Source organism: Pagrus major, chromosome 13 (assembly GCF_040436345.1).
Source record: "Pagrus major chromosome 13, Pma_NU_1.0".
Classification (NCBI taxonomy): domain Eukaryota; kingdom Metazoa; phylum Chordata; class Actinopteri; order Spariformes; family Sparidae; genus Pagrus; species Pagrus major.
The window spans coordinates 28,114,796-28,141,696 of record NC_133227.1 but is presented as its reverse complement, the minus strand read 5'-3'; the positions used below and the strand labels follow the sequence as shown (position 1 = coordinate 28,141,696).

The 26,901-nt window shown below is 41.4% G+C and overlaps 1 protein-coding gene across 1 annotated transcript in view; it reads left to right on the top strand.

The window, feature by feature from the left end:
* Positions 1-26,901, top strand: part of LOC141007468 (polypeptide N-acetylgalactosaminyltransferase 10-like) — a 72,750-nt gene that overhangs the window by 26,480 nt on the left and 19,369 nt on the right. The window contains exons 4-5 of the mRNA XM_073479833.1: positions 4,629-4,795; positions 26,134-26,319. Coding sequence (XP_073335934.1) covers positions 4,629-4,795; positions 26,134-26,319 — 353 coding nt within the window. The remainder of the gene's footprint in view (positions 1-4,628; positions 4,796-26,133; positions 26,320-26,901) is intronic.

Sequence of the window (26,901 nt, the reverse complement as noted above, 5' to 3'; positions counted from 1 at the left end):
GTAGTAGTAGTAGTAGTAGTAGTAGTAATAATAATAATAATAATAGGAGTAGTTGCACAAATGTGTCTTGAATCTTTTAAATCCCTTCAATAAACTCTGTAATATTCAGAGTTATGATTAAACCTGATCCGGTAGTAAAGTAAATACTGTAACTTCAGTCAGTGAGAAGCTGAAGTTATTAAGTCTCTGTGTATTCATATTCGTGGGAGCAGCTGGTCACAGACGTCAACGTCTGGTTCAGTATTTGTTGAGGATTACTGCCACTGCAACCAACAACTTCTAAATCTTTTTTTTTTTTTTTTTTTTTTTTTAAGTTTTGGTATATTCTCTGTCAGGAACCAGCACCGGTCCAGACTCCTGTGAACCGTGTGCGCCCTTCCAATTTCAGGATGACACTGCAGAAGGCCTTTAATCACAGCTTTTCTTTATCCCGACAAGAACTTTTCTGTGACACTTGACCTTCCCTTCTCTTTCATGTGGAAAGCAGCTTAGAACGCTTCCTCTCTGCCAGAGTCCCCGAGGAGGACCGACTCTTTTATTCAGTGTTTATAAAACCAGGCCTTCGTTGACCTGATACACCTCCTGCCAGGACTCGTCTTGACTGACAGGAGCTCTATGCAGCATCTCAAAACGTTTAAACATAGTTAGCTAGTTTTTTTGTATGGGCCTGTTTGGTTCTGCGGCTGACTGATGTAGATACATGCAACCGTGTGACTCCTGGTTTTAAAGCAGACGTACGTGCAGATGGCAGAGCTACAAGTACAAGTAAAGTCTCAAGTCAAGAAGGAGGTGTTGCTGATCCTCACAATGACACAGCATTTAAAAAATATAAACTTTCAAAGCTGTTATCAGTGTTATTTTTACATAACATACACCAAGTCTTTCCATGGACTCATCATGGTACGTAGCAATACAGCTGGAAAAAACAATTCTTTGATATGCACTGGTCAATTTTGAGATTTTGGGCTAATTTGCTTCCATAACTTCTTTCAGACTGGTTAAAAGAAAATAACCAGAATGCACATTCAGGTGTTTATCTTAGTTTAGATCACTGTTATGGAAATTATTGCATATTTAAATGCAAAATATCAGAAAAATTCCTCTACAAAAAATAATTAAATTCATGTAAATAATCAACTGGGGAAGTCTCATTGTGATATCTAGTGGTTACATTTTTTTTTTTTTTACTTTGTTCTTAAAATGAGTTTTCCTCAGATTCTGAGGGAGAAATCTCGATTTCAGTGGTACTGACATACACCAAACTTTCCAGTTTTATTCCCATCTATATTCTGAACAGACTTTTTAACCTGGCTTTATCCAAAATTTAGATTTCTGTTCGAGGAATGTATGAAAATTAGAGTGTTTTTAATTACATAATGTGGTTACAATTTACATATTTTAACATATAATTTCACGAAAACTTAATATTGTCTTAATGTAAGTCTTCAACTGGGAAGTTTCATTGTGTTCACTATTAGTTCAAATGTCTCATATTTACCTTTAGTGTCTCCCTTTAAGAGGTGTTTCTTCTGGCCATGTCAGATCCCTCGAGTGAGGGGGGATAAATCGAAAGTCCTCCAAACTAAATTACAGAATTCATTTCTTATTAGTGCCTTCTGAAATGACTCATAAGCATTTTCTAATCTGGTGCCACGGCCATCTTTTGTCAGGTTCTTCCAATATGCATATAAGAGCATGAGAAAATAATTAATATGTCTGCTCTCTCATCTGCTGCTGCTGTGTTTAAGTATGACAGCTGTCATCAAGTGTTGACATGACAGGTGCTGTAATCACAGTCGTGTTCTAGTGTGGTTGTAATTGAATTATTAGCATGTAAATAGGCTGAATAAACCAATGATGTTGAGGACTGATGTAGCCCCCCATCACTGCCAGACACCTGTCGCCCTGCTGTGACCAATCAGACGGACACACCTGCTGACCAGCGCCCGCCTCCCCCCCTCCGCCACGGCTTCCTTCACCCGGTGCTCCCAGTAGGCAGCGACTGCCTCTTGATGATTGGCATGTTGTCTGTGCCTCAGAGGCAACCAGTCCCAGACCTGCGACTGACACATTCGATTTTTGCACGCTGACAAGATTTAATTGGAGCAAACACACACACACACACACACACACACACACACACACACACACACACACACACACACACACACCCACACACACACACACCTCCATCCCCCTGTGGAATTGGACAGGGTTTGTTAAGAGCAACCAGCCGACTGCCTGTCGATCTCTCTGCCTGCCTGTCTCCCAGCGTTCATATTTGAATGAATAACACGCCGGCTGATGTTCAACACAGACATTGATCGACTGACACAGTTCACTGCCTCTCTCTCTCTCTCTCTCTCTCTCTCTCTCTCTCTCTCTCTCTCTCTCTCTCTCTCTCTCTCCACCTTCAGTGAGGGAACATCACTCTCTTCCCATGATTACCTCCTCTGCAAGCCTCCTGCCGCTTGCTACGATGATCATGTACAAGGTGATCGCTGTAACCCATCATCGGAGCACGTGTTTGCGGCTGATAACAGCTGTATGTGCTGCAAAATAATCAAATTAAAGCCGTCTCTGGTGCAGGACGAACATGCCAGAGGTATCACTGCACCCAGCTGCACTGAGCTTCTATTCAGCGGCCGCGGGATGAATTATTAAAAGTTGTTGCTTTCTCTTGTCCAAATAAAAACTATGGAAGTCCTGTTTTGAGTAAAGGAGACTGTTCTCTCAAGAAAAATGACATCAGTTTGATGAAAAGACAAAAAATAAAGCCTTCAGAGTTAAAGGCACAGACAGGTGACAGGTGGCATCCCTCAAGGGTCAATTATTGGACCAGTTTTTTTTCATTTGTTTTTTCTCAATATTTTTCATCAATACTGAAAAACAATTCACACCTTTATATCACTACACCTGGACTATTGTAATGCCTTATTTAATCAACCTTATTTGATATCACCCCATTTCTAGCACCTCTGTTTTGCAGCTATCCTTCATTTAGCTTTGATACATTCGCCTTTCTGTCTGCATATGTTGTGTTGCTGCCTGACATAATGGGTGTTTAAGCTTATGGATGATTTTATATACATCTGTCTTATATCGTATTGTGTTTTGCGCTTGTTTTTATACCTGTGATTATTTTCTTCTTTTTTGTGTGCTGTCTTTGTGCATTGCAAGCACTTTTATGCTTCCAAGACATACTTTTCTGAACTTACCAGACTGGTTTACTTGTTCTCATGCTTGCTTTTACCCACTTAGTCATGGTAGTCACATTACTGATGATCATTGATCAGGAATCTCATTATGTTAGTAATTTGTGAAAGAGCCGATAGTCATCCCTTCAGTACTGCAATATCAAGATAAAAACAAAGCCATACTGTCCAACCCTTATTTTAACCACGCCATGATTTCTAACCAGGTCATTTTTGTGTGTAAATCTATCTAAACCTTAACCACAGCAGTGTCCCATCAGAAAACCTTAGATTAGATTAGCCTATATTATCTACCATTGGAGAAATTTGTCTTGTGCATTTGAGAGAAGAACAACAGTCCCAGGAGATTTTAAGGCTCTGCTTCCTCACTGTCTGCTCGAACATCTCCTGACCAGAACATGGAGGCAGTCGTGGTCTGAGTTCAACGGACACATCACCAAAACATGTTGTGATGCCGCGCCGGATAATAGATTCAGTGACTGCCTTGAGAAACCGCATCATAATGCTTGTATCCACTCAGAGGACCCTGAGCCTTTGCAGAAAACACAGGCGGTAATTGATTCTAGAAATAATATACTCCACACGATGAGCCCATTGTATCTGAGAATCAAAATGAAACCAGAAGTACTTTGTGCATTATTACCTGCTCAACGCTCTCCCCGCTGGGGGAGGGAGCTGGGCTTCTAGGCAGCAGTGTCTACATCTGTTGCCAACAAACCAGAGTATAGCTGTGTCATCAGAAAACTTGGTAATGTAATTGTTTGTGTACTATGTTTGTGTAATATCTCCTAACAGCCATATAAATGATTCTTTAATGGTGCTTGTAATGGTTCTGACTAACAATACTGTCCTGCCAGCAGCCAACAAAGATCTGTTTTTTTGAAAGATGATTGCTCTCATGTGGTTTTTACACCATCCCATTTAACGTCAACTAAAACTCTTCAGTGCGGAACAGGTTTTTTTTTCCAAGAATATGATCATCTGTGCTTAATGCAACACACAAGGAGACAATTTCAACCAGTGATTTATGTGTATGCATGTATGAAAAGTAATGGGGTTTTAAAATAGTTTTTATTTCTCTCTTTCTCTCTGAGAGGCAAGCAAATATAATTTTCACTGCAACAACAAATGAGAAAAGATGGATTTGAATAATGGTTTCAGAGAAGATTGGACGTAGATTTCAGCAGGCGGAGTAGAAACGCTGTCCTCCAGTCGGCACAAACAAAATCTATCTGAGCGCTGAATCCATACGTCACCTCAGTGACCCGAGTTCTGCTGAGGAGACAAGAGTGAGTCCAAAACAAAGGTTGCTGGATGAGGGATGTGAAAGAGATGCTTTCTTCTTTCCATCAATAACAGAGAGAAAACAGGAACAGAGTTGGTATTAAGTGCTGTGTTTCTGTTTCTGTGCAGCTGTAAACAGAAGCTGTACGCAGAGAAGCTGCCCAACACCAGCATCATCATCCCGTTCCACAACGAGGGCTGGTCGTCGCTGCTGAGGACCGTTCACAGCGTGCTCAACCGCTCTCCTCCACAGCTCATAGCAGAGGTCATCCTGGTCGACGACTTCAGCGACAAAGGTACCGAGGACGCACACACACACACACACACACACACACACACACACACACACACAGCACTAAACTAAATGCTGCATCGGTTTTCTATGAAGCCAATAACTTACCCAAACATACAGCATGAAAATCGAATGTAAAGTTCTCAGACTGGTTGCCAAATGTCAGTAAAATGAAGTTATTGATCGACACCAAAGACGCAATGACTCCTTGTCCGGGGGATGAGAATCCTGGCTTTCAAAACTCTTTTGAAGCCTCTGAACTCCTGAACTCTTCGTCCAGGAGGGTTTTTAAACAAACCTCAGTCTGTCTCTGACCTCTGTACACTCTCATACAGCCAACCAACCCTGAGCAGGCTGCGTTTCTGTTATATTAGCATGGGATAACCTCCAAAAAGAGAACAAGGCTAAACTCAACCAGCTCAATCATTGGACTTGGAATGTCTTATTATGACACACTGGTCTCTCTCTGTGAAAAACTCTTTAAACTACATATTATAAAGATTAGATAAAAATTAAGCCTCTTGCAGCAACCTCAATGTGAATTTCTTTATAACGAAAAATCATCCTTTGACCCATCTAATCCAGTGAGTGCTGCATTTGTTCTCTCAGGTGAAAGTAAGGTTTAGTCACAGTGATGAAAAGTAAAATCTTTTTACTTAGCATGAGGCCTGTCTTAATGAAATCCACACTGGGTTCACCAGACTACAAGCAGCATGGACTCAAAAAGCAGGTGCTCTTTGGAAGTTAGACTTGTGATCAATATGATGCAACCAAAAAGTACCAAGGCACACTCCTCTGCAAAACTTTAAAAAGCCTTCGATGAATGGGCTCAACGCCTACAAGTTTCAGCTCAACTCGTCTTTATTGGCACACAAAAGCAAGTAGCAGCTGACAGATACATCAAGGTTGGTATCAGCTGCCAACAACCATCAAACACCTTTAAACTGTCTTTTAATTTTTTGTCCACCCAAGCAAAGAGCACACAAACATGGCAGATTGGCTCGGCCCTATATCTACCTTGCATCTGCTTATGGGCGAAACTACATCAAGTAGCTTGACAAGCAGATTGCCAGTTATCTGCTTAGTTGGCGAAACACCTTCATTGTCTTAATGAGGACTTAGCAACAACTCAACAACAAACTAAACAGCAATTCTTTATTGTGGCTCAGTTCCTGCTACCCCAACCTTTTTGTATTCGGTTGTATTAAGAAGCTACATGAATATGGTCATTTAGCAGTATGACAATCAGTTACTGTAATGGCCGTATGTCTTTCTGGCTACAAACCATCGAGACACAAGCTCAAAGTTACAAGTTCAGATCTCAAAACTCCATCTCTGCTGTTTCAACCTGTGTTGGGAAAGTAAATGCAAAATTCAAATTCTCCGAACCACAACTTCTTTAAGTAACAGTATCATCCATAACAGATCCACCTGGATGCACACAAGCTACAGAAAATGACTTCTGGGCTCAGGTGGATATTTTCCAGTGAGGAAAGGTTCGGGGGGAAAGAGCCTGGAAACAGTCAAGATGTCGGTAGACGCAGCTCATGTCTTTGTCTCCTGGTGATGAGGACTGCAGTAATTGGTGATTTAATGATGGCGGCCTAATTTGCACAGGAAGGATGGAAACATAATTGTGTTTTTTATTTTAAACAAAAAGACCGGTCTGTGCGGGTTTTGGTTTTGTTTGTGACTCTTTAAAAGCTCTTCACAGCAAACCTCTCCCTCCCATTGTTGTGTAGCTTGTGTGTGTGTGTGTGTGTGTGTGTGTGTGTGTGTGTGTGTGCGTGCATGTACGTGCACCTGTCTGCGTGTTGTTTTCTCTCTCACTCTCTTTTCACCAGCGCCTCTTAAGAAAGTGTTTAATTCCTTGTTAATTAGTGCTCTCTGTCACGGTCCCTCGTTGAAGGATGTGTTTACCTCTCGTCTCCACGGTAATGAGATGTTCCGCTGCCTCAGACTCATTTAGAGGTTAACACCCATCAGAGCTCAGAGACCAAAACCCTCCCACAGCTGCTGCCGCTGCTCAGCACCGTTTTGGAGACAAAGTGGAAACAAAATCCGGTGAAATCTAGATTTCAAAAACTGCAGCATCATAGTTGAATAATCTTGTTAGTTTTAAATATTTGGACAATTGTTGAGCTTGTAAAGCTTCTCAGAAAGATACTAAAGATGTTCCAGACAACATGTCCTTGTGAATAATGCAATGCATATGTTTATGTATATGTTTATGGTTGTAACATTGTAGCATAGAAATCCAGAGCTGCTGATCATCTGAACAGTAGAAAAAGACAGAAGGTCATGTCTCTTCACTGCCGTTATTAAGTGCACATGAAGGAGTTATATTCTATTACTTAACGTCCTCCACATCACGTGTATTCTGAGGCAAAATACGTTGGGTCTCGGCCCATAACACTGCAAGAAAGTTATTTTCTTGAGGAATGATGATCAGATCTTGATTAAAAAAAAACAAAATCAGGCTTATTTAGGCGGCTGGTGTCTATGAGTTAATGAGTGCAAAAGGGGATTGGTAGACATATGTACTCTGTTTTGTAGTTTGAAGAAAAACAGGTCTTCCTCAGGCATTTCCACTTTGAAAGGAAAGGAGGAAAATTACCAGTAGCATCATAATCATGTAATTACCTTCACGTGTAAAGAGCCCTGTTAGAAGGTAAATTAAAAACCAAACATTAATACGTATAGATATACACAAACTAATGTCCAGTCAGCAGATAACAAAAGATATGTCAACGTAAGTTTATTAGCTAAACCTTGTGTTGCACTTTTAATGCAAGTGAATCCCTGACAAACTCCCAATTAGGTTAACTTTTACATAATGATTCAGATAAAGAACACAGGAAACCTTCTTCTCTTACATCATCCCACCCCCTCCACCGCCACTCGTCCCCGCAGGTTGGAAGTAAAGAACAACTCAGTGGTGTGAAAATAGCCTGGAACCCGAGCCGGGTCCGAGCCCTCTGTCGTCAGGATGGATGGGAGAACATTACACAGCTGCAGGAGAGGGATTTAACCTCTGCAGGCCGTCTGCTCCAACACTTCCTCTCAGTGGCACTGTCCTTTGATAAGAAATGAGCCCGGCTGTAATTAAGGCTTCGGAGACACGAGGACAAAGTGAACTTCAATCAGTTCTGGTCTTTGGTTGAGTAGCTGGTATTACAATGTCAGAGAGAATAATCCAGGACAGTTTCTGTGCAGAATCCCACAAATCAATGCTCGGCATTGAAACCCTGCAAAATAAATTAACGAGCAAAGTGTGTTACAGAAGAGAGAAAAAGTGATTTATTATAAAGTGTGGTTCAGACTTACAGCATGGTGCTTCATTCTGGTTCACACATTAATTTAGCAAGCTGAGAAATAATTTCCTGTAAGAATGTGGAAAGAGGAGGAAAATGAATTGGCTGTATGGGGGTGTGAATAAGTCTGTGTATTTGCATTTTTGTGTCTCACTGTAGCTGTGGCTTACTTCTTCACTTCTTTTCAAAATCGACCAACGAAGATTAGGATTTAGTCCTTTCCAAAGTTAATGTAGTGTTAGCTACAGGGTGGGAACACTGCCCATACAAATAATCACAAAGGATTTCAATCAATACACTTAAACTATTTAAACAAAAAGGCCCTAAAACACAAATCACCTGCCTAAGATTCCTGCAAATATAAACATTAAAATACAATGCATACACACAACAGCATGCTGACTTGTTGAAGTGGAAAGAGGAAATCTGGAGACCTCACGTACATCCCAGCATAGTTTAGCCCTCCTTCAACCTGAGCAGAAGTCTTATCGGTCACAATAACGGTGAACACTTGGCGGTGTGCGGTGCGTTTAAAGCATCAGGGAACACCGAGGCGATCAGTCAAACACATCCACATATGAGCAGACAGAGAGAGCACTCCACAACATATAACAAGTTTAACATGTAAATGAGACATTGAGATGTAACACAGGTAAATGTTTGTTAGTAGGAGCTACAGAAACAAGACCTCCAACAAATTGGAGGCAACTCATCATCAAATGCTACTGTAGACTTGTCTTCCATCTTTAGTTCAGTTGCTGTTTGTTTTTGCAATTTTTTATTCATTAGTCAGTTATTTTTATTGTGTTATTGTTCGAAGGCTCTCAGACAGTTTTTTACTTCGACTATGATGCTGTAAATCCTCATGAAATCACTGGTCAGTACACTCCGGGCTAATACTGCGTTCCAGACAATTGAACTTGAAAATGTTCGACCTCCTACTGAGAGAAGTACAATTGAAGGCCACTTAGAGTCGTAATTGCTACTTGTAACTTCAATCCGCCCACCCTGAACTTCACGAGGGAGCAGTTGTCTGACATCACACAACAATGGCAGCACTCATGAGACAGTATTTGCATGAGGCTCACAAAAGGAATAATAAGACACATTTTCCACATGTAAAAGTGCTGTAAAATAACATGTATAATGACGTTTGTTGTGGTCAGCCAAGTTTTTTGTCAACTCCTGGCGTCATGCACCAAGAACACTTCAAGGTTGGAAGTTGGAAATTTCACCTCGGCATTTCCCACCTCCGACGTGGACTTGAACGCAGCATACGTGCATAACTTGTCCTTTAAATGTTAAATTGAAACGGGCGGGGTGGACAGAATTGATCCTGAAACTACGGCGTGAGCATTTGCGCTTTGTCAGTTTATTGAACGGGAGCACAGTCTCCTGACCTCACTCCTAACATGGTCGAACTTCTGTCACATCAGCGCCGGAAAGTCAAAGTGAAGGAATAAATACAGTTCAAGGACTGTATGTTCAGGTACAGAGTACATACATAGAGTATTTTACAGCAAACTATTTTGTTCTAGCATAGTTAATTTAGCACTCCTAATATAGCTAATCAAACCACAAGCATTCACATAAACGAGCACTTAACGTGGCTTTTTTTGTGCCGTTGTATCGTGACCTCCTCTATACTGACGGCTGACATAAAATATGATGATTCTTCAGCAGCTCGTGATCCAATTATTATTCACAAGACATAATCAATGTGTGAGTCACACAGACAGACACACAGACGAGAAAGCCTCCCAGTCAGTTCTGCTGACGCCGAGTTACCTCGCTCTGTTTAACATCCACAGAGCCTGCAGTCATACTAATGCCCCGTTATATTTAGAGCACTTCATTATGCATCAGAACTGCTTGTAACTGTTAACCCGAGGCCAATTAACTCATGGTGAGGCACTTTTTTTCAATATTGCGAAGTTTGCCTCCAAGGTGAGTAAGATTACACGTGTTGTAATTATAGAAATGACCTCCAGTTTATATTAATGTGGTCGTTAAAGGACCCCCCTCCAGTGTTGGCCAAAGTTAATTTTCCATATCAGCATCAACCTGCTGTGAGTGTTTGTATCTGTTTATACACAGTTGAAATGAAACAGCCGTTTCCCCTCAGTACCCGTTCATGTCACTCTTCATTCATTCATTCATTCCCATGGCTGTTAGTTTAAATCCAAACTGCAGAGATGTGTTGTTAGGTTTGATTGTTAAAGATGTAAGGAGGTCCATGTGTCCGGAAACAACAAGGTGATTATTTGATCGATCAGTTGACAGAAAATGATTAACTTTCAAAATCGATTTATGGTTTAAGTAATTTATTGCAGATTTGCAGATTCAAGCCTCTTAGATATGAGGATTTGCAAATTTTCTGTTTTTAAATTATTGCAAAATTCAATAACTTTGGTTTTGGGGCTGTTGGATGGACGACACAGGCAATTAGAAGAAGTCCCCTTGAGCTTTGGGACATTATGGATGTATTTTCACTATTTTTCTGGCATTTGGTTTGCAAAAGGTCTCAAATGCATTTAAAGGAGTAAACCAAAAACAAACTGATGAGGCGCAGGCAGCAAACGCAGACTAACTGACCGCTGAAATAGGGAAACACACCAACTAAATACAAGGACTGATGATCAGAGACAGGTGATTCAAGATCACTGAGAAATATGTAGATTTGACTAGTCATTGAATCTACTGTAGGTATAAATTAGACTAATTCATGTATTGATTGTTGATCTCTACAGGGTCAACAGTGCCTTTCAGTCAGGAGCTCATTTTTCAACCTTCATACATAATTATCCTCCTGAGGTTGAAGAGGCTCTCTGTGCCTCATCCTGTGATCTTTCTTTACCTTTCTGTAGTCGTCAGTAATCAGCATATTGATGCTGCTGCTGCAGTCGACCTCTGTAGGGAACCGCCTCGCTCGCTATCCTTTATCTCTGCAGTCTTGCACTAAAAACTGCTTCCTTCCTGTATTGACACTGACGATGTGGCCATTAGCAGTAGATTGGATTCAGGCCTCTTGGTTGTAAGTGTGGTTACCCCCTTCTGCTTTAACATCACCGTCCCCATCCCCAGGCTAATCATTGAATACTTTTATTTATAATGCACACCGATGTTGATTACTGTTTACAATAGGGAACAATGCTAAATGTGCATTACGGCAATATGCTATGAAGCTAGCGGTCCCCCGACTGTGCCCAGAACGGCAGCTCCCAGTGAACACGGCCGGACTGGGATGGAGGTGCTGCTGGCAGACTGCTGGTTAACAGTAGTTAGCAGCTACTTTAGCGACAAGTAAAGCTATCTGTCCAGAGTTGAGGAGCAGCTGGAGAACATCATATGTTCTCACCCCAATCAGTGGCTAAACTTCTCCAGTTGTTGTCGATCTGTGAGACGCAGCCACAAGACACACTCCGCTCTGGCAAGGCCTTCTTTGTGAACATCCATGGCTGTGTCATGAAAATTAAGACAACATATCGTTTTCCAAGAAGAAACTCTAAAATACCATTAAATGTTTTATTGCCAATTTTTTTGCCATTGTTAGGCCTGGTATTGATGTGCAGGTGAGATGTAGAGCAGCACATGTGTGATAAAATCACTTAAAATTTAATTTAAAAATTGATTTTGACTTTTAAAATGTAATATGATGAACTTTAAAACTGTTATTTACCAAATTCCTGCCAAGAAAAGAAAAATGTGTTCAGTCGCTGACTTCAGGTTTAGCTGCCGTCTGTTTCACAGCAAGCAGCAGATGACAGATCCTGTTTGTCAGGTGGCAGTGATGCTGGAGGCGTATCATAGCAACAAGAGCCTTGAAGGTATGGTGAGAAAAGTGGCTGTGGGAGTAACCTCTTGTCCTTCCATTCACTGAACCATCCATCTATCTATTCACACCTGTGGCTCTTCTTTCTCTTTGCTTCTTCTGAAAAACAGTGGAAGGTCACTGTGCGACCTTTCCATCGTCACTCTCCATGAATGGCCCATGTGACAATAAGTTACATATGATTCGTACTCTACTTACTAAAAGTTTGGTCCGGTATATCGCCTCAGCTGGCAGCCGTGGTACGTCTGCGTGGCTGCGACGTAAGTCTTACAGGCAACGCAGCTGATCAAGCAGTATGTGATGAGCATAATGGGTGTTTCTATTCTCCATCTTGCATTTCACTGCCATTTTCATTCTGGCTTTAGTTTAGTTAGATGAGGGCTGGAGGTTGTGTCTTTGTGCTTGTTTGGCACTGTCTGATTTAGACTATTACTTTTCCAAATTACCAAAACTGTTTCTTTTAACACAAGGATTTCCATGAATTAACCCCCTGCTGTCTGATAAATGTGTGAAAACAGTGGGCAGCATCTTCATTTTCTTTGTATTCTCTTAATTAGCTCTGTGTGGCAGATTGCAGATGTTGTCCTCTCCCTCCAACATGCCGCAGTCCTTGAGTTTTATTATAAAGTAAATAATAAATGCCTGTCAGTCCTTCCTTTGTCACACTTCCCTTCATATTTCTTTAATTATAGTTTCAGCTGGGGTCAGTTCACCATGACGCCCAGCATTCAGTCTTTGCCTCTCTGTTTATCCCTCGCTCTGATGCTGCCTCCCTCACACTCTGTTACCACATCTGACCAGGAGGCAGCTCTGATTTACAGCCAGCAGCTCGAGCGTGACACTGAGCTACACACAGTGAGCAAGTGTTGCTATCAGAGCTGACAACGGCTCTTTTATATCTCTGGTTTCCACTCTCATCCCTCGTTTCTTTGCCTCACATATATTTACAATGTGAGAACTAAAAAAAGTAAATCCACAGATGTGAAATCTGTCTCCTGAATATGCCATTTTCAGATCTGATATCACATCATGATAGATGTGGAAAATTGGTTTATTTGAGAAATATCTCAATCCCACCGTGCTGCCAAGACATAAATAGCGCCTCTCTCACAGTAGTTGCATGGATTTACACCGACTGCCTCCGTTTATTTCATTTCTCTTTGAAACGTTCTGCTGCTTAAACATAAAGCTGTCTTAACATGGTGTTTAATATTGGATGAATGGTGGAGCTGACGTGAGTTGGATGTCAGTATATCAGGTAAGGCAGGTAACAAGGAAAGTTATCGTAACTGCTAATAAGTTAACATAATTCATTCACTATAGAAACTGGGGAAAAGACCTGACCTCACTTGCAAATGGGTTTAATTTAAAGTCATAGAAAATCTTGGTTTTCACAACTGTCTGCTGTTTTCTGTTGGATCTGTCCATCCGTCACACACACGCGAATTACATTACTTTTACAGTACTCTTAAATAGTATGGCATTGCTAATTTAACAGCTTTTCTGTTTTTATTTGTACATATAGATGACCAGTGGCGTCCACTACTTTTTTTATTATTATTATTTATTAGTGACCTTCAGAGTTTTAAGCCTTTTTAAACGTACAATATGTAACTTCTGCTGTTCGAAGGCTCTAGATGTTTGCCAAGTATTGTGTGGAGGGCTGGGCGGAGTGGCTCTGAACTGGAGCCGTTTACCGACGGGAGGAGAGCTCAGACACTACTTTTAAAGTTTTGGGATTAAAAAGTGGATTCATCTTCCGGCAGGAAGTGCAGTAGACGAAGGACACAGGGAACATCGGGGGAAACACAACCGATGACTTGACAAAGACTGGACTTAAATAACAAACTTAACTAACGAGGGGATGAGCTGCAGGTGGAGAGAGGTGGAGAAACACAGGTGAGGGTAATGAGTGTAAGGGAAGCAGGGACGGAGCTGATAGGCTTGAAAAATACTGGGAACGAGAGGGGGATTATAGCACAATACGCCACTAAAGCCCAGAAAACACATAAAACACTAACACAATGAAACTGAAATGACAGGACCATGACACACCCTCAGTGTGTGCCGTTGCTCGCTAACATTAGCTCACTGCTAGTGTACAATAAGGTAAACTGGCTGTTTGGGGCAGATAAACACTGCATGAGTAAAGCAAACAAACACAAGAGTAAACCTGGGAATTTCTCTGTTGGAAATATTTGGGATGATGTAAGTACACAACAAACAAAGGTCGAGTCGTTTGTAGACATTTTAACGCAGAATTACAACATGCTATATCTTTAGAAGGGAGTCAACCCTTTACTCTAATGTCATCACATTATCAGGTAAAAATGATTATGCGAGCATCGACTAACTCTACTAATGTGATTATAACAATAGACTGACTCCCGTAGCCTCCTCTCTGCTGTGTAAAGATGGGTAAATGGTTGTGTGTGTCTGTGCAGCTTAACATTGGTGGATGAGCGTGAGCAATGAATTCTGCTGGTGGAGCGCAAGTCATTTCACGGATTTATGGCCAGACAGGACGGGGAAAGCAGCTCTAACTCGTACAGAAAAAGAACAGAAAGCCGCCTCCTTCTTCTGCACATCAGGGGAGAGAAAATAGTGCATGGGAGGCGAGGAGATGGAAACGCTTGTAAGAGTGTGTGTGTTACAGTATGTACCTCCTGGAGCCTCATATGCTCCATCGTGTCAGCTTTTCCTGGATCAGATCAACAGAGCTCCTAAATCTGAGACTCACAGATCCACTAGAATGAGTTCAGTCACTGCAGTGCTTATACCTCACCTCTGCCCCGACTCCTGCAACTGTAGTCAGCTCGGATTTCCAGCATGGATTTTGATTTGGACCCATTTTCAAGGGAATTTAATACCAACACATCCGTGGAAACTTCTCAAATAATTTGTTGGATGTTCAGTAACTTCCTTAAGCTCATCACTTTGCCAATAGATTTGCTAATTCTGCTACATTTGGCACAGCTTCAAAGCTCTGCCATTAAGCCAAATACCAGCTGGGCTATTTAACTAAATGGCCAAATGTGCAACTTCCAATTGTCACTATAACACAGTTAGATGATTGTATTGTTGTTTGTAACAAATGAAAGTAAATCTAGATGCGTGGAGCTAAACAGCTTATCGTGCTTTCAAGTTTCTGTAGATTTTTTAAATCCTCATTTTTTCACAGTGAAACTGTTTTGTTGTTAAAATCCACTGTAACTGCTTTGTGCCGTCCTGCACGTGTTGACGATCAATGCCTATTTTAATCTTCGTCAAAATTGTATTCTTCGGTATCCATTTTATTCTTTAGTATTTTACTGCGACTATTATCCTGTATTCTGTACGATGCAGCTCAGGGAGATGCTTCGCTGTTTTTATTGTCATACACAATGACATTAAAGACTTGAATCTTGAACAATGCCACCAGAAGGACACATTTATATCCGAGCATCTGCAATTTGTTCAGCGCCAATTACTGCTCATAATGAATGCATCTGCTTAACATTCACTGTCAACATTTTGTTTTCCTTTACAATCCTCTCCTGGCTTGTTCTGAAGCTTTACCCCAACTACTTAACTTAAAAAAATATATATGGATGGTCTGAACATTGGATTACACTTATAAAAATAAAGTGTATGTAAAAGAATGTCGTATAAAATAAATACTATCCAAATGCTTGTGTGTACAGGGGTGTTTCTTAAAGCGTTTTAAACTGAGACACTGACTCAGCTGATCTGATATTAACCCAGTGCTTTATACACCCAACAATATCCAAGTCAAACTCCAACTAACGACCTCTGTGTCTTCAGTGGTAGAGCAGTGTCAAACTGTGTGGTAAAACAATCGGAGGAATTAATTTTGTTTCTTTCACCGCCACATTATCACAACCAGGGTTTTGACACCACATGAACACTCACTTTGGGACTTATTAATGAATTCCAGTTAGCAAAAAAACATTGTTTATTACAGCCATAGCTGTGGGGAAGAGTCGTACACATTCACACCTTGACACCTGGGAGCTGGCCAGTATACGCCCACAGCTTGAGTCTACTGGCACATAAACAGCCCCAGTAGGGCAAGTGAGGGGCTTTGTTCAGGAGTCTGACAGGAGTTAATGATGCAGGGAAAGGTGTTATTCATTCATTTCCCCTGGCCATGCCACAGTGGGGCTTCAAAGGTTTGAAATGAGTTGCCAAATAGTTGGTTTGCTTTTTGTTGTTGGTGTTTAATCCACTCATGACTGTTCTCTGAAAACTATGGAGGAATATAGTGTCTGAAAAAAAGGCATTCTCTTAATTTAGAGCTTAAGCCTTCGAGTAAGTCTGTGTGTTAACTTTCCTTTTACAAGTGCTGCCAAGTGCTTAAATACATAATCACTGTTTCCTTGTCTTTACTCATGCATATTTTATAGACAGTATTAAGAGATAATACTGGATTCTTAACACCATTTTCTACTGCACTTGATTTGGAAAGTCTGCTGCGGGCTATTCTGTGATTACAGCTGACAGTTGGTATAAGTCTGTGGTGAGTTGTTTGCTGTTTGCTGTTGTATTCCCCCCATTTCTTCATTGGCATGCCAGCTGAATGCATAATGTATTTGTTTTCTTAGAATTACAATTACATAGTACCATGATAACGCCAATTAACCAGAAAATTATGTAGAACTGATACTACCAGATGACGTTAAAGTTGTTTTAATCAATAACATTCTGAATTAGAGACATCGTATTTTCCGGTGCTGATGATGGAAGTTGCTAGAGGGTGACGCATCAAGCTTCTTTCACATCTCTGTTGAGAGCTGTATATGTGCAGTAACGATCAGACAGCTGGCAAGGCTGTGCAACACAGAAGCCAGTGACAAACCAATCTCTCTTTGAAACTCAACTGCGCTGCTTGAACTGAGACCAATGGAAAGACAGCATCAAACTAGCTGCCTTGGCTTCAATACATGTCATCGTATCATGCCTGACAAAGGGTGAGAAGAAGCATGTTCACCCAGGTGTTGTGTTTTCTAAATGTCAATTGTACACATTCACATTGGAGTTAAAAGCCAGATGTTTACAGGTGTCAGAGGGTTTTTTGGCCAGTGTGAAAGGGGTATACATGAACCATACAACAGGTCTAGACCACACAAGAAATGTAGTATAATAATGAAGTATAGTTGGGTAGGTTTCCAGTTTTGCCAGTGTGGTCCAGTGTACGAGCTTCCAGCCGATTTGGTGCCAACTGACTGAACCGGCAACTCATTGGCTTGCAAGATTCACATGCATGGGCTTCTTGATCTGTCTCTTCTGTCATCTTTTCTCCAGTTTCACTTCAGTTTTTATTTATTATTTAGATGTTAAACTTTAAAATAAGTTAAAGTTAAGTTACATTTTTGTTGTTGCATTTACCATGATGGACTGTAGTGCTGCAGTCATTGTTGGGCTCTCATTATGATCTTATTGGGAGCGGCTGAGTCATGTGCGACAGCTAGTGGTGACAGTCATTACTATCATTCTCTGCCAGTTTATTTTGATCCGTTACCCTTTCCTTGTCATGACTATCAAATAAAAATGTCTCTCCTGGCCTTATAATATTGCCAGCAATTTTTCTAAACTGATATCTACTTTGATCTAGGAAACTCTGAATCACAGTGCTAAGGGTAGCTTTTGTCTTTATTAATACCACAGTAATTAAACCCTGATCAAACAGTAGCTTCAGTGAAAAGGTCACAGTGCCAAATGCTCAATCCAGATTCTTCATTGACGATTGTGAAACATCAGATTTAGGCGTAAACTCCTCATTATTTTGTTCAGCGCTTGTGTAAATACTGTTGTTGCACTAGTCAATAACATTGATTTTTATTCAGAATTAAAAAGACTTGTGTCATGTAGTCACAGCCAGTGGCACAGCACTATATTTACTCAGTGGGTGTACAGTGGCACTCTGCACTATCAGCCACTCTGTGATGGAAACCTGCCATTGGCAGATTGATCGTCCAATTACTTTCCTGCTTTCCGCTCCCTGATGGGATCAGTTGAACAAACGGCTGCAATACTTCATTTCAAATAAGGAGCAGGCTGTACGATGCTCTCATGCAGAGTGGCTTGATGTATTTTCAGTAAGGTATAGAGGCAGCTTGGCACTCAAGCAGCACAGCTCCCAGCAGGCATCAGCACAGCCTCCAACCTGGAGCCACCACAGAGCTGACCACAAAAGGTCCACTGCTAATTGTGTAGAAATATGTCATTGTATTCGAAAGGGAAATTGTTACCTCTGCCAATGCTGGTGCACAGCGCTGCCAACCACAGCTCCATATGGACTGAAGCCACGGACATTTTTGCAACAGCTCTTTTATTTTTTTCTTTTCAGATATTGGTCCTTGTATCTGGGTGCTCATTGTTAAGGCCCTACTGTTTTGCATTTTCTTCTGGATCTTAGCATTGATATCAAGCTGCTGAACACGATACAGAACAAAAACAACAACAAAAAAACTCCATATTCCAAGCAGTTCATCTTGAGATTGGACAGGATAATTGCCAAATTAACCAGAGTGAAATAAACAGGCAACAACAATGTGATAAATCAGTTATTCTTTGAGCCTTGGTTTGGCTAAAATGATCATATTTCTTCAGTAGGCGGTAGAAGAAAGACCATAAGCTCAGTATTATCAAGGCTTCATCCTTTAATGTGAATCTCAATGTGATCTGCTTATTCAACTATACATATTTCATGGGTGAGGTAGGAAATCTCACTTTGAGTATCTATAATGGAGAGGGTTCATCCTCTGGGAATGACCTTTAAGATTACGTTTTTCAAAGTGCAATTTAAAACCTTGGCCTTTCGTTACCTTTCCCCTGTGGCAACCACAGAGCAAAGGTAATGAAAGGACTAAATCCATCAGGATGCATCCTCTGGAGACCAAGAATATCCTCAGCAAGTTGTGTCAAATCTTGTCAAGGACAAAACGTATGTTTGATCAAGGAGAAATGTTTACCTAGTGGTGGTGGTAGGTCATAGGTACGGGGGGTTGTGTCATCGGAGTTATCCTTTGTGGACCATCAATATTCAGTGCAAATATTATAGCAAGCAGTGGGTCTCACGCTGTCCCCTGCACCTCCCAACATGAGAGTCTGGTAAACATGTAATGTGAATGTGATAAGATGCATTTCGTTGACGTGTCAATACGATACGTAGTGGTTTGCAGAACCATTACCGGCTAACGTTCTATCCTGGCAACTGGGCTGAAAATAAACATACATGCTTTAAAAAACAGTTTAAACAGAGTTTCTAATCAGTACTTAACGGACCAATTTAATTTCAGGACAGTTTTATTAATGTTTAGTTACTTTGGCTCCCTGACAGAGCTGCTGTCAGCAGTGCAGAGCCACTTGGAACAGTCTTATCGACACCAGCAGCCCAACCATCTGCATGATGGAGAGGTGGGGAGAGAGAGCGGCGGAGATGAGGAGATAGAAGACGATTTGTGGGACAGGCAGCGATGGAGGCGAATGCGAAGGGGGGAGAGACAGGCTGCAATGCAGAAAGACTGAACACAGTTCAGCATGTTTATTCATTCATGTCAGTGTGTGTGTGTGTGTTTGTGTATGTGAGTGAGGGTGCAGGGAGATAATGAGGTAATGGTGCTCAGTGAAGTGTGACGGAGAGACGAGGGAGAGAGTGATATGAAGAGGGAGGTTGAGAGGGAGACAGACAACGGAGGACAAAAGGAGCTAATTAAGTGTTGCCATTTAGAGATGTTGAGCAGTCAGTGGGAGCTGATCGATCCAAACATCTTTCTGATGAGGAGAGGGCCAGATGAGTCACATGTACCCTGTTAGGGCAAAGTAAAGAACATCTACTGTAGCTTTGTTATTGTATATATTGGCCTCTACGTTAAGTTATGAAATAGAAAATCTGAAGCTTTATTTGAAAGCAGCTCAGAAAATGTACTTGTCTCTGATCTGGTCTTACCTTTTTTAATGTTTTCATTATGGAATATAATTGTGAATATGTTGCAAAACACTTCAATAGATATTTGATGAAGAAACAAAACTGAATTGATCTGAATTGAATTTATGTGATGTTACGTTCATTATTAACCATAAATCCAGTGTAGGCTACAGTAGTGCGGTAAGTCAGTAATGTTGCAGACTCATTGTCAAATGCAGAAAGCCCACAATGGGAGGGAGTGGTTCATTCATAGGACCCAGGCAACAGGAGTTCTGGACTCTGTACTAGAGATTACATTTGGACATGATTTGGGGCAGCATCTCTTGGTTTTCAGCACTTTTCAGACAGATCACATCTTATTTGTTTAGCACACATCAGAGGATCTCAGTGGAGAAGTTGGAGAACACAATCTGACCTTCTGCCCCCAGAGACTGTCAAAGTCTGGAGCCTAACAGAGTTAACGCTTGCAAGACTGGCTTCGACCTGTCTCTGTATTAAGCGTGATGCATGATGTTGGTAGCGTGGCTGCAGAATTATTTTCAAACAGAGCTGAAACTTGCCAGCTCTCTATACAATACAGCTACTCATAACAGCTAAGATGTTCCACTTGTTCTATTTTGCCCTGCTTAGTTCAGACCGGTGAAGGTCTCGTCATTGCTCCTTTAACTACATACTCAATGCCTTTTCTTGTACAAGGGTAACGTGGGATCAAAGACCTTGTCTCACAAAATAACTTACAGAAGTCTGGAAGGACAGCGTTCTTCAATTCACTTGTTCTTTTATAGAAAACTGGCTGTCTGAAAGATACTGTTGTTATCTCACAGTGTCAGGTGAAGGTTAGCTCACTAAAGTTAGATGCCCAAATACTATCTGTGTGTACACCTTTTTACACAAAGATTTTTTCATGATTTAATCTGTTACTGCCTTGATCAACATCTAACACCGACAGTTCAGCTGTTCGCTCCTTCATTTTATGAGAGAACGAAATGATACTTCATAAAGTTCTAGCAGAAAAAAACGTTTGACGTATTGTAGTGATTCTGTTTGTGATTTTCTTTGTCGCAGCAAAAGCGTGACGCGCGTCAGATTTGGTTGCCACAGGACCACGTCTATGCTTTTGCAGATGATGTCATCCTGTTGGCTTCCTCAACTTGTAACCTCCGGGACAGACTCAAGAGGTTGGCTAAGGAGTGTTAAGACTGAATTAAAAGCAGTCGCATACAAGGTCTTGTGACAGTCGCCCGCTTTGGGTTAAAAATGTGTTGCTGCCTCATGTGAGGGAGTTTAGAGGTGTCGTTTCATCAGCATCAGCGTGATGTTACTGGACTATACTAAAACTATAGTTTATCTGTAAGTATGCTACAGCTTGACTTCATTGATGTCCCCAGCCTTCTTGTACTTCCTGTCCCTGACGATGCAGCACAGTCATTCCCCTTGAGAACCCTGTTCTTTAACAATAGCAGCAAAAATTTAAGTTGGCACAGGAAGAAAATTGATAGTGAACTGATGGAGTTCAAAGGGTCGTTGGGATATTTTGCTGAGGGAATAAACAAGCAGCCTCAGTCCTTGGTGGCGTGCCAAAGCATTTTGGGATTAATCCACCACCCTGGAAACAGAGCTCAGCGTGCCATGTTGGATCCCCTCTGTGTCAACGCTAATTGAATTCTTTAAAAAAAAAATGCATTAGGGAGGATATCGCTGTAGGTGTTTGTGGTGGAAAAGTGTGTGTGTGTGTGTGTGTGTACGCACGCGCTTATGAATGTGTGTGTGTTTGTGTTGATCTGTTGCAGGATGTCCTCTTGCAATCAGCTCATTCCACACTTGTTCAAACTTGTTTTATGTACATGTGGTAAGTCTACATATACAGTACATTAGTTTTACATAACATTTAATTCATAAAATGTTGTTTTACATTTTTAACCTTTTTTTCATGGGGTGATGTTGCACAGTAGTCAGTGGTGAAAGACTGATGAATTTTATTTTTTTTATTTTGCCACGAATCAGATGATAAATTTAAGATAATTTTACAAGTGAAGAAAGTCACAGGTTTTTTTTGTAAAGATAGTAGAATACCATTTGTTTTGGTGTAAAACAGTGAACTTCATCGTCTTACTCAACATACGTCCCCAACATCAACATGGCCGTCGCCTTGACACAGAAAAGGTCTTTAAAAAGGTGAAAATCATGATAAAACATGGTCATAATGACACCTGCAGTTATGTGAATGGATAGTCATTTATGTGAGCTTGCTAATATACGGGTGCATCTCTAAAAGGTTTCAGTAATGGGTTTTGGTGAATGTTAGATGAGACAACATCACTTACCTGACTGGTGGGCGTGTAATATTTTCTAATTATATATTTTCACAGTCATAATGCCATTAATTTGTGACAAACTGCTATTTTCTCAGGTTGAAAAATCATCTCTTTTATAAAACATCATATGTATCATTCATGACACAATTCAAACAGGATCAAAAGATCATTTGTCTCTCACCATTCACTTCCACAGGCGATTTATTTTTCATGTAATAAGATCCCACTGTGGTCCGCCAGAAGGAGCGTGACTTGGCCTCTCTATTTCTCTATTTACCCCAACAGTATCCCTGTGATGTCAACATTTGAATTGCCTATAGCTATATCCAATTGGGGTTGCCACTGAAAACACTGATATCAGTAATGTTGTGTTTGAAAATGAGGCTGTGTTGTAGCAGTGTAAGTGCATACAATCTCGACATAGTTGTGAAGGCCTTTGAATAACATGTACATCAAACTGAGTCTAAAAAATGCCTTTTTTTTGCTACTGGAAATGATGAGGCGAATGTGTGTTTTAATAGCTGAAATTCAATGTATATAAAGGAGGTGTATAATCGACATGCTAAGGGGGGAAATGTTGCAGTCAGAAAACCTGAATTGACTCGCTAATCCTGTGTGTAGTTCGAGTACACATGCCAGGCATGAAAGTGGGACAACAAGCAGAAGCTACAAACACATGTACGTTTTATCAATGACATTTTAAATACACACCGACACTTTGACATGAGCCTGAGGCCGGCTGCCGTGCCTTTCATCTGCTAACCGCTAATTCATGTTTGAGTTAGGCCCCATGTGAGCAGATGAAAGATGCCGGGCGGCTCCAGCACCGTCCACAGGAGAAATAAGTGAGTGGAGGAGTAGAGGGAGGTAGACAAACAGAACAGGGATGGATGGTGTGGTGGGAGTTAAGGTGGATTTTTCCACCAAACTGGTGTGTGATGAGGGATTCACCCCTCCGCTCCTCGCTTCGAAATGCCCCCGACATCCATGATGCCTTAGCCCCCCAATCTCCTCCGCTTCACATCCTAATAAAGACTAATGTGTTTGCCGACATCAGCTCGCTCTCATTAGCGTGATTAATTGCCTCCTTGCTTTCTGTAAACACTATGAGCTATATTGCAATTTATTCAGCGAAAATTAACCAATCATAATTAAATGCTCTGATCTTTCTCCCCCCCCAACCTCTCCTCATACAAGCTCTCTTCACACACGGGGCTAACGTTCGTTGATTAATTTTGTCTAGCTTCCTGTCATTAGCGGGATGATGTAAGCGTCACTTTGTGTGGGTTGAGCGTTTATAAAGAGCCGGAGTCAGGCTCGTAACGGTCAGTTTTTAATGAGTTGATTTATTGCGGGAGCACGCGGGGAGGACTGCTCGCCTTTTCTTCGCAGTCTGACCTCACGGAGACCTTCTGCCTTTGTTGCAATGTCACACTTTACAGCGTGTAGGTCAGCCTGCCGAGCAACACAATAAACAGGAAAAAACAGAAAATAAAAATGGCTGACCTTCACCGGAATCTGGAATCTGAGAAGGCGAGACAAAGACGTCACATAAATCTGAAAAACTGGTGATGGGAGGATTAGATTTAGGGAGATCGAAAAAGATGAAAAAAGTCCACGACTTTAAACAAACACTCATTTTGGAGGGATCAGGGTGAGGTGAGGGATGGGTATTTGCAGAACTGATTGCTGTATTGCGGCCTTGTTTCAGTGTCCAACACTAAACCTGCATCCTCATGCACACTGTGGTTAAAAACAAAGGTTGTGTAGAGAGAGAAGTACAGCAGCTATTCCCCCAAACAATCATACATTAGCTGTTGTCACCTGTCTCATGCATTTTGCTTCAAAAATCAGACCCTGAGTCATAACTGAGTGGAATCAGAGCACAGACATGTTGTACAAATAGCGCTTTGATCAGTGCGACTTTGATGCCCGTCGGGGATAAACCTGTTTAGACATCACTTTGACTTTTTTTCCTTTGCATCAAAAGTCACCCAGTCTGTGCATCCATGGTAACAGTGCAAACAGACTGATAGAAGCTAATGCAGCACGGCTTTTCATGATGCTGGACGAGCCGAAATATAACACTGGTGGTGGTCACATTGATCGACCTTTTCAAAAAACAACCAAACCGAGAGCCGACTCACTGATTGAATGGCATCAATACACTTCCTGTTTCCGTCAAAACATGATGGAAACCAAAATCAATTTCCATTTCAAAATGTTTTCATTGGTGTCCTGATACATGTGAAGTAGCCAGCTTGAAATGGAGGCGGTCTCTGCTGCAAAAAGAAACATGCTTACGTGAAACAAAATGAAGTGAACTGCTCGGTGGAAACGAGGCTCGTGTGTCAGTCCTTTGAGGATGGCTCCACCCTCTTGTGAGCCGTGCCGTCAACTCACCAAAAAAATTGTAGCACGGCCCAACCAGAGAAGATAAATGACAGCTGAGAGGGAAGCACTGTGTCCATAAAAGGCAGAAGAAAGTACATTTCATAAGCAGAAGACAAACAGAGAGAAAAACATTGAGGTCAGAATGATTGATTCCTGTCACATCGTCCCTGTTGCTCGTAGATGTGACCGCTCTTCATTCGTAAAAAGTGTTTTATGTTTCTCTGTGACAAAAAAAATACAGTTTTATTCACACTGCTTCCAGATAGAAGAAACAGACAGAACAGAAGCGAGTGGGGATGGATGGAGGGATGGAAACAAGAAGGCCTGAGTTTGAGGAATATTCATTTTGTCATAAAAAGAAAAAAGACTTAAAAGTTATTTTTCCTTTTGTTGTTGTCTGTCAACATGTGTATTCAAAAGGTAGCCTTCTCTCTTTCTGTTTCTCTTCCTCGCTGTCAGCTCAGCCGGAGCTGCGATTGGCATGAAAGTAAATAAAGTTTCCAGCGGATGAAGTTAAAAGGTCAACTTTTCAACTCCTCACAGCCTCGGCGCTCTCTCTCTCCTGCTCCTGTCAACAGGCAGCACTGTGGCTTTTTCTAAAGAACCTGTCAGAGTTACATTTCATGTTTTGACTGCTTCACGAATGATTTCTATTCAAACCACTGAGAGCACTCAGGGCTCGCGGTCTTATCCCCAAGAATGAGGTTTTAGTGTGAAAAATCCAATTTTCACGTACCCTCAAAAAAATCAGAGGAAGCTGCAACGTCCTCTTTAATTGAGATGCGATAAGTCCTCGCCATTTTCACAAAAGCATCGGGTTTAGATACACATCCCCGTGTCGGCTTTTAAGATAAACATACCTGTCTGAAAGTAACTCACGACCCAGAGCTTTTCACCTGGGACCAAAGGATGTCGTCTCTTTTACTTAGGTCTGCTAAAATCTGCCACGAAAAAAGTTCTCTTCCAAAACATCTCTCAAGTGTTTTCATGGTCATTCGTTCAAAAATGAACTGGAGGTCTCGTCTAAATCACATAACAAAGAAAGCCTTTCATCTTCAGGGAGACCATTAAACCAGGAGACCTTTGACTTGTAGTGATGGGTGTGAATGGATTACAGCAGCCGCCACAGGGAGCACGGCTCCCAAACAAAATGAAATGTCGGTCCAACTGACTCCAATGAGCAGGACAAACCTTTGGGTCATCATGTGCTACAGGTTTTCTTTACTTGTTCCGGTTTTGCTAGAAGGGGTTGACGAAAACTACTAAATCTTGGCCCAGAATAGAACCCATTCATTTTTTGGTTTGGATCCGGATAACAGGACGGATCCAGGAACGTTTTCTTACTTTCTATAACATTGTGAAATAGGTTAAGTAATGTTTGGATGTCAGTGTGATTGAAAGTCTCTTCCCTGTTGGTTGATTCTCGGTATTTTCGGAAACCAAGAAATGCAGTAAATGTGTAAGAACAAAGCAAATTACACCAGTCAACATAATAACCCTTAACAACACTGAGTGTGGTACTGGTTATCTCACCCTCCTCCTCTGTCCTCTCTGCAGAGCACCTGAAGGTGGCGCTGGAGGAGTACATGGTGCGGTTTCCAAAGGTTCGCATCCTGAGGACCAAGAAGAGGGAGGGGCTGATCAGGACACGCCTGCTGGGAGCCGGCGCCGCTAAAGGAGAAGTCATCACCTTCCTGGACTCCCACTGCGAGGCCAACGTCAACTGGCTGCCTCCACTGCTGGGTGAGGAACAATCACACACACTCTGTTTCTGTACTGCTCTGTCAATCACACACACAGAAAACACACACACAAACAGAAAACACACACACACACACACATTTTTGTATGTCTATACTTGTGAGGGCCCTCGCTAACATAACACATTACCACACCAATAGCCCTAACCACACCCCATTAAACTTTATCTCAACCATTAAATAGCACTTTGAAGGAGTTACGAAGTGTCCTCATTTTCCTCAACACTGCCCTCACTTTTCAAAATTGGGAACCTTGTTAAAAAGAAAAAAATGTCACCTCTCCCAACTCCCACCAGAAAAAAAGTTCAGATTTTACAAAATGTTAAAGAAATGTCTTCACTTTACAAACGTACTTGAGGACCTGGCACATCAACCACAGCGGTCATCCTTATACATGAAGTCACAGGATGAAGTGGCAGCTTTTTTCTTTGTTTTTTACTTACTATCTTTTGAGACTTTCAGAAGCACATAGTTCCTGTGAGTTTCACTACAAACCTCACAGACTTCACCGACTGGTTTTGTTCCTGTTCTGCAACAATCTGTGATATTCGACACTTTCAGGATT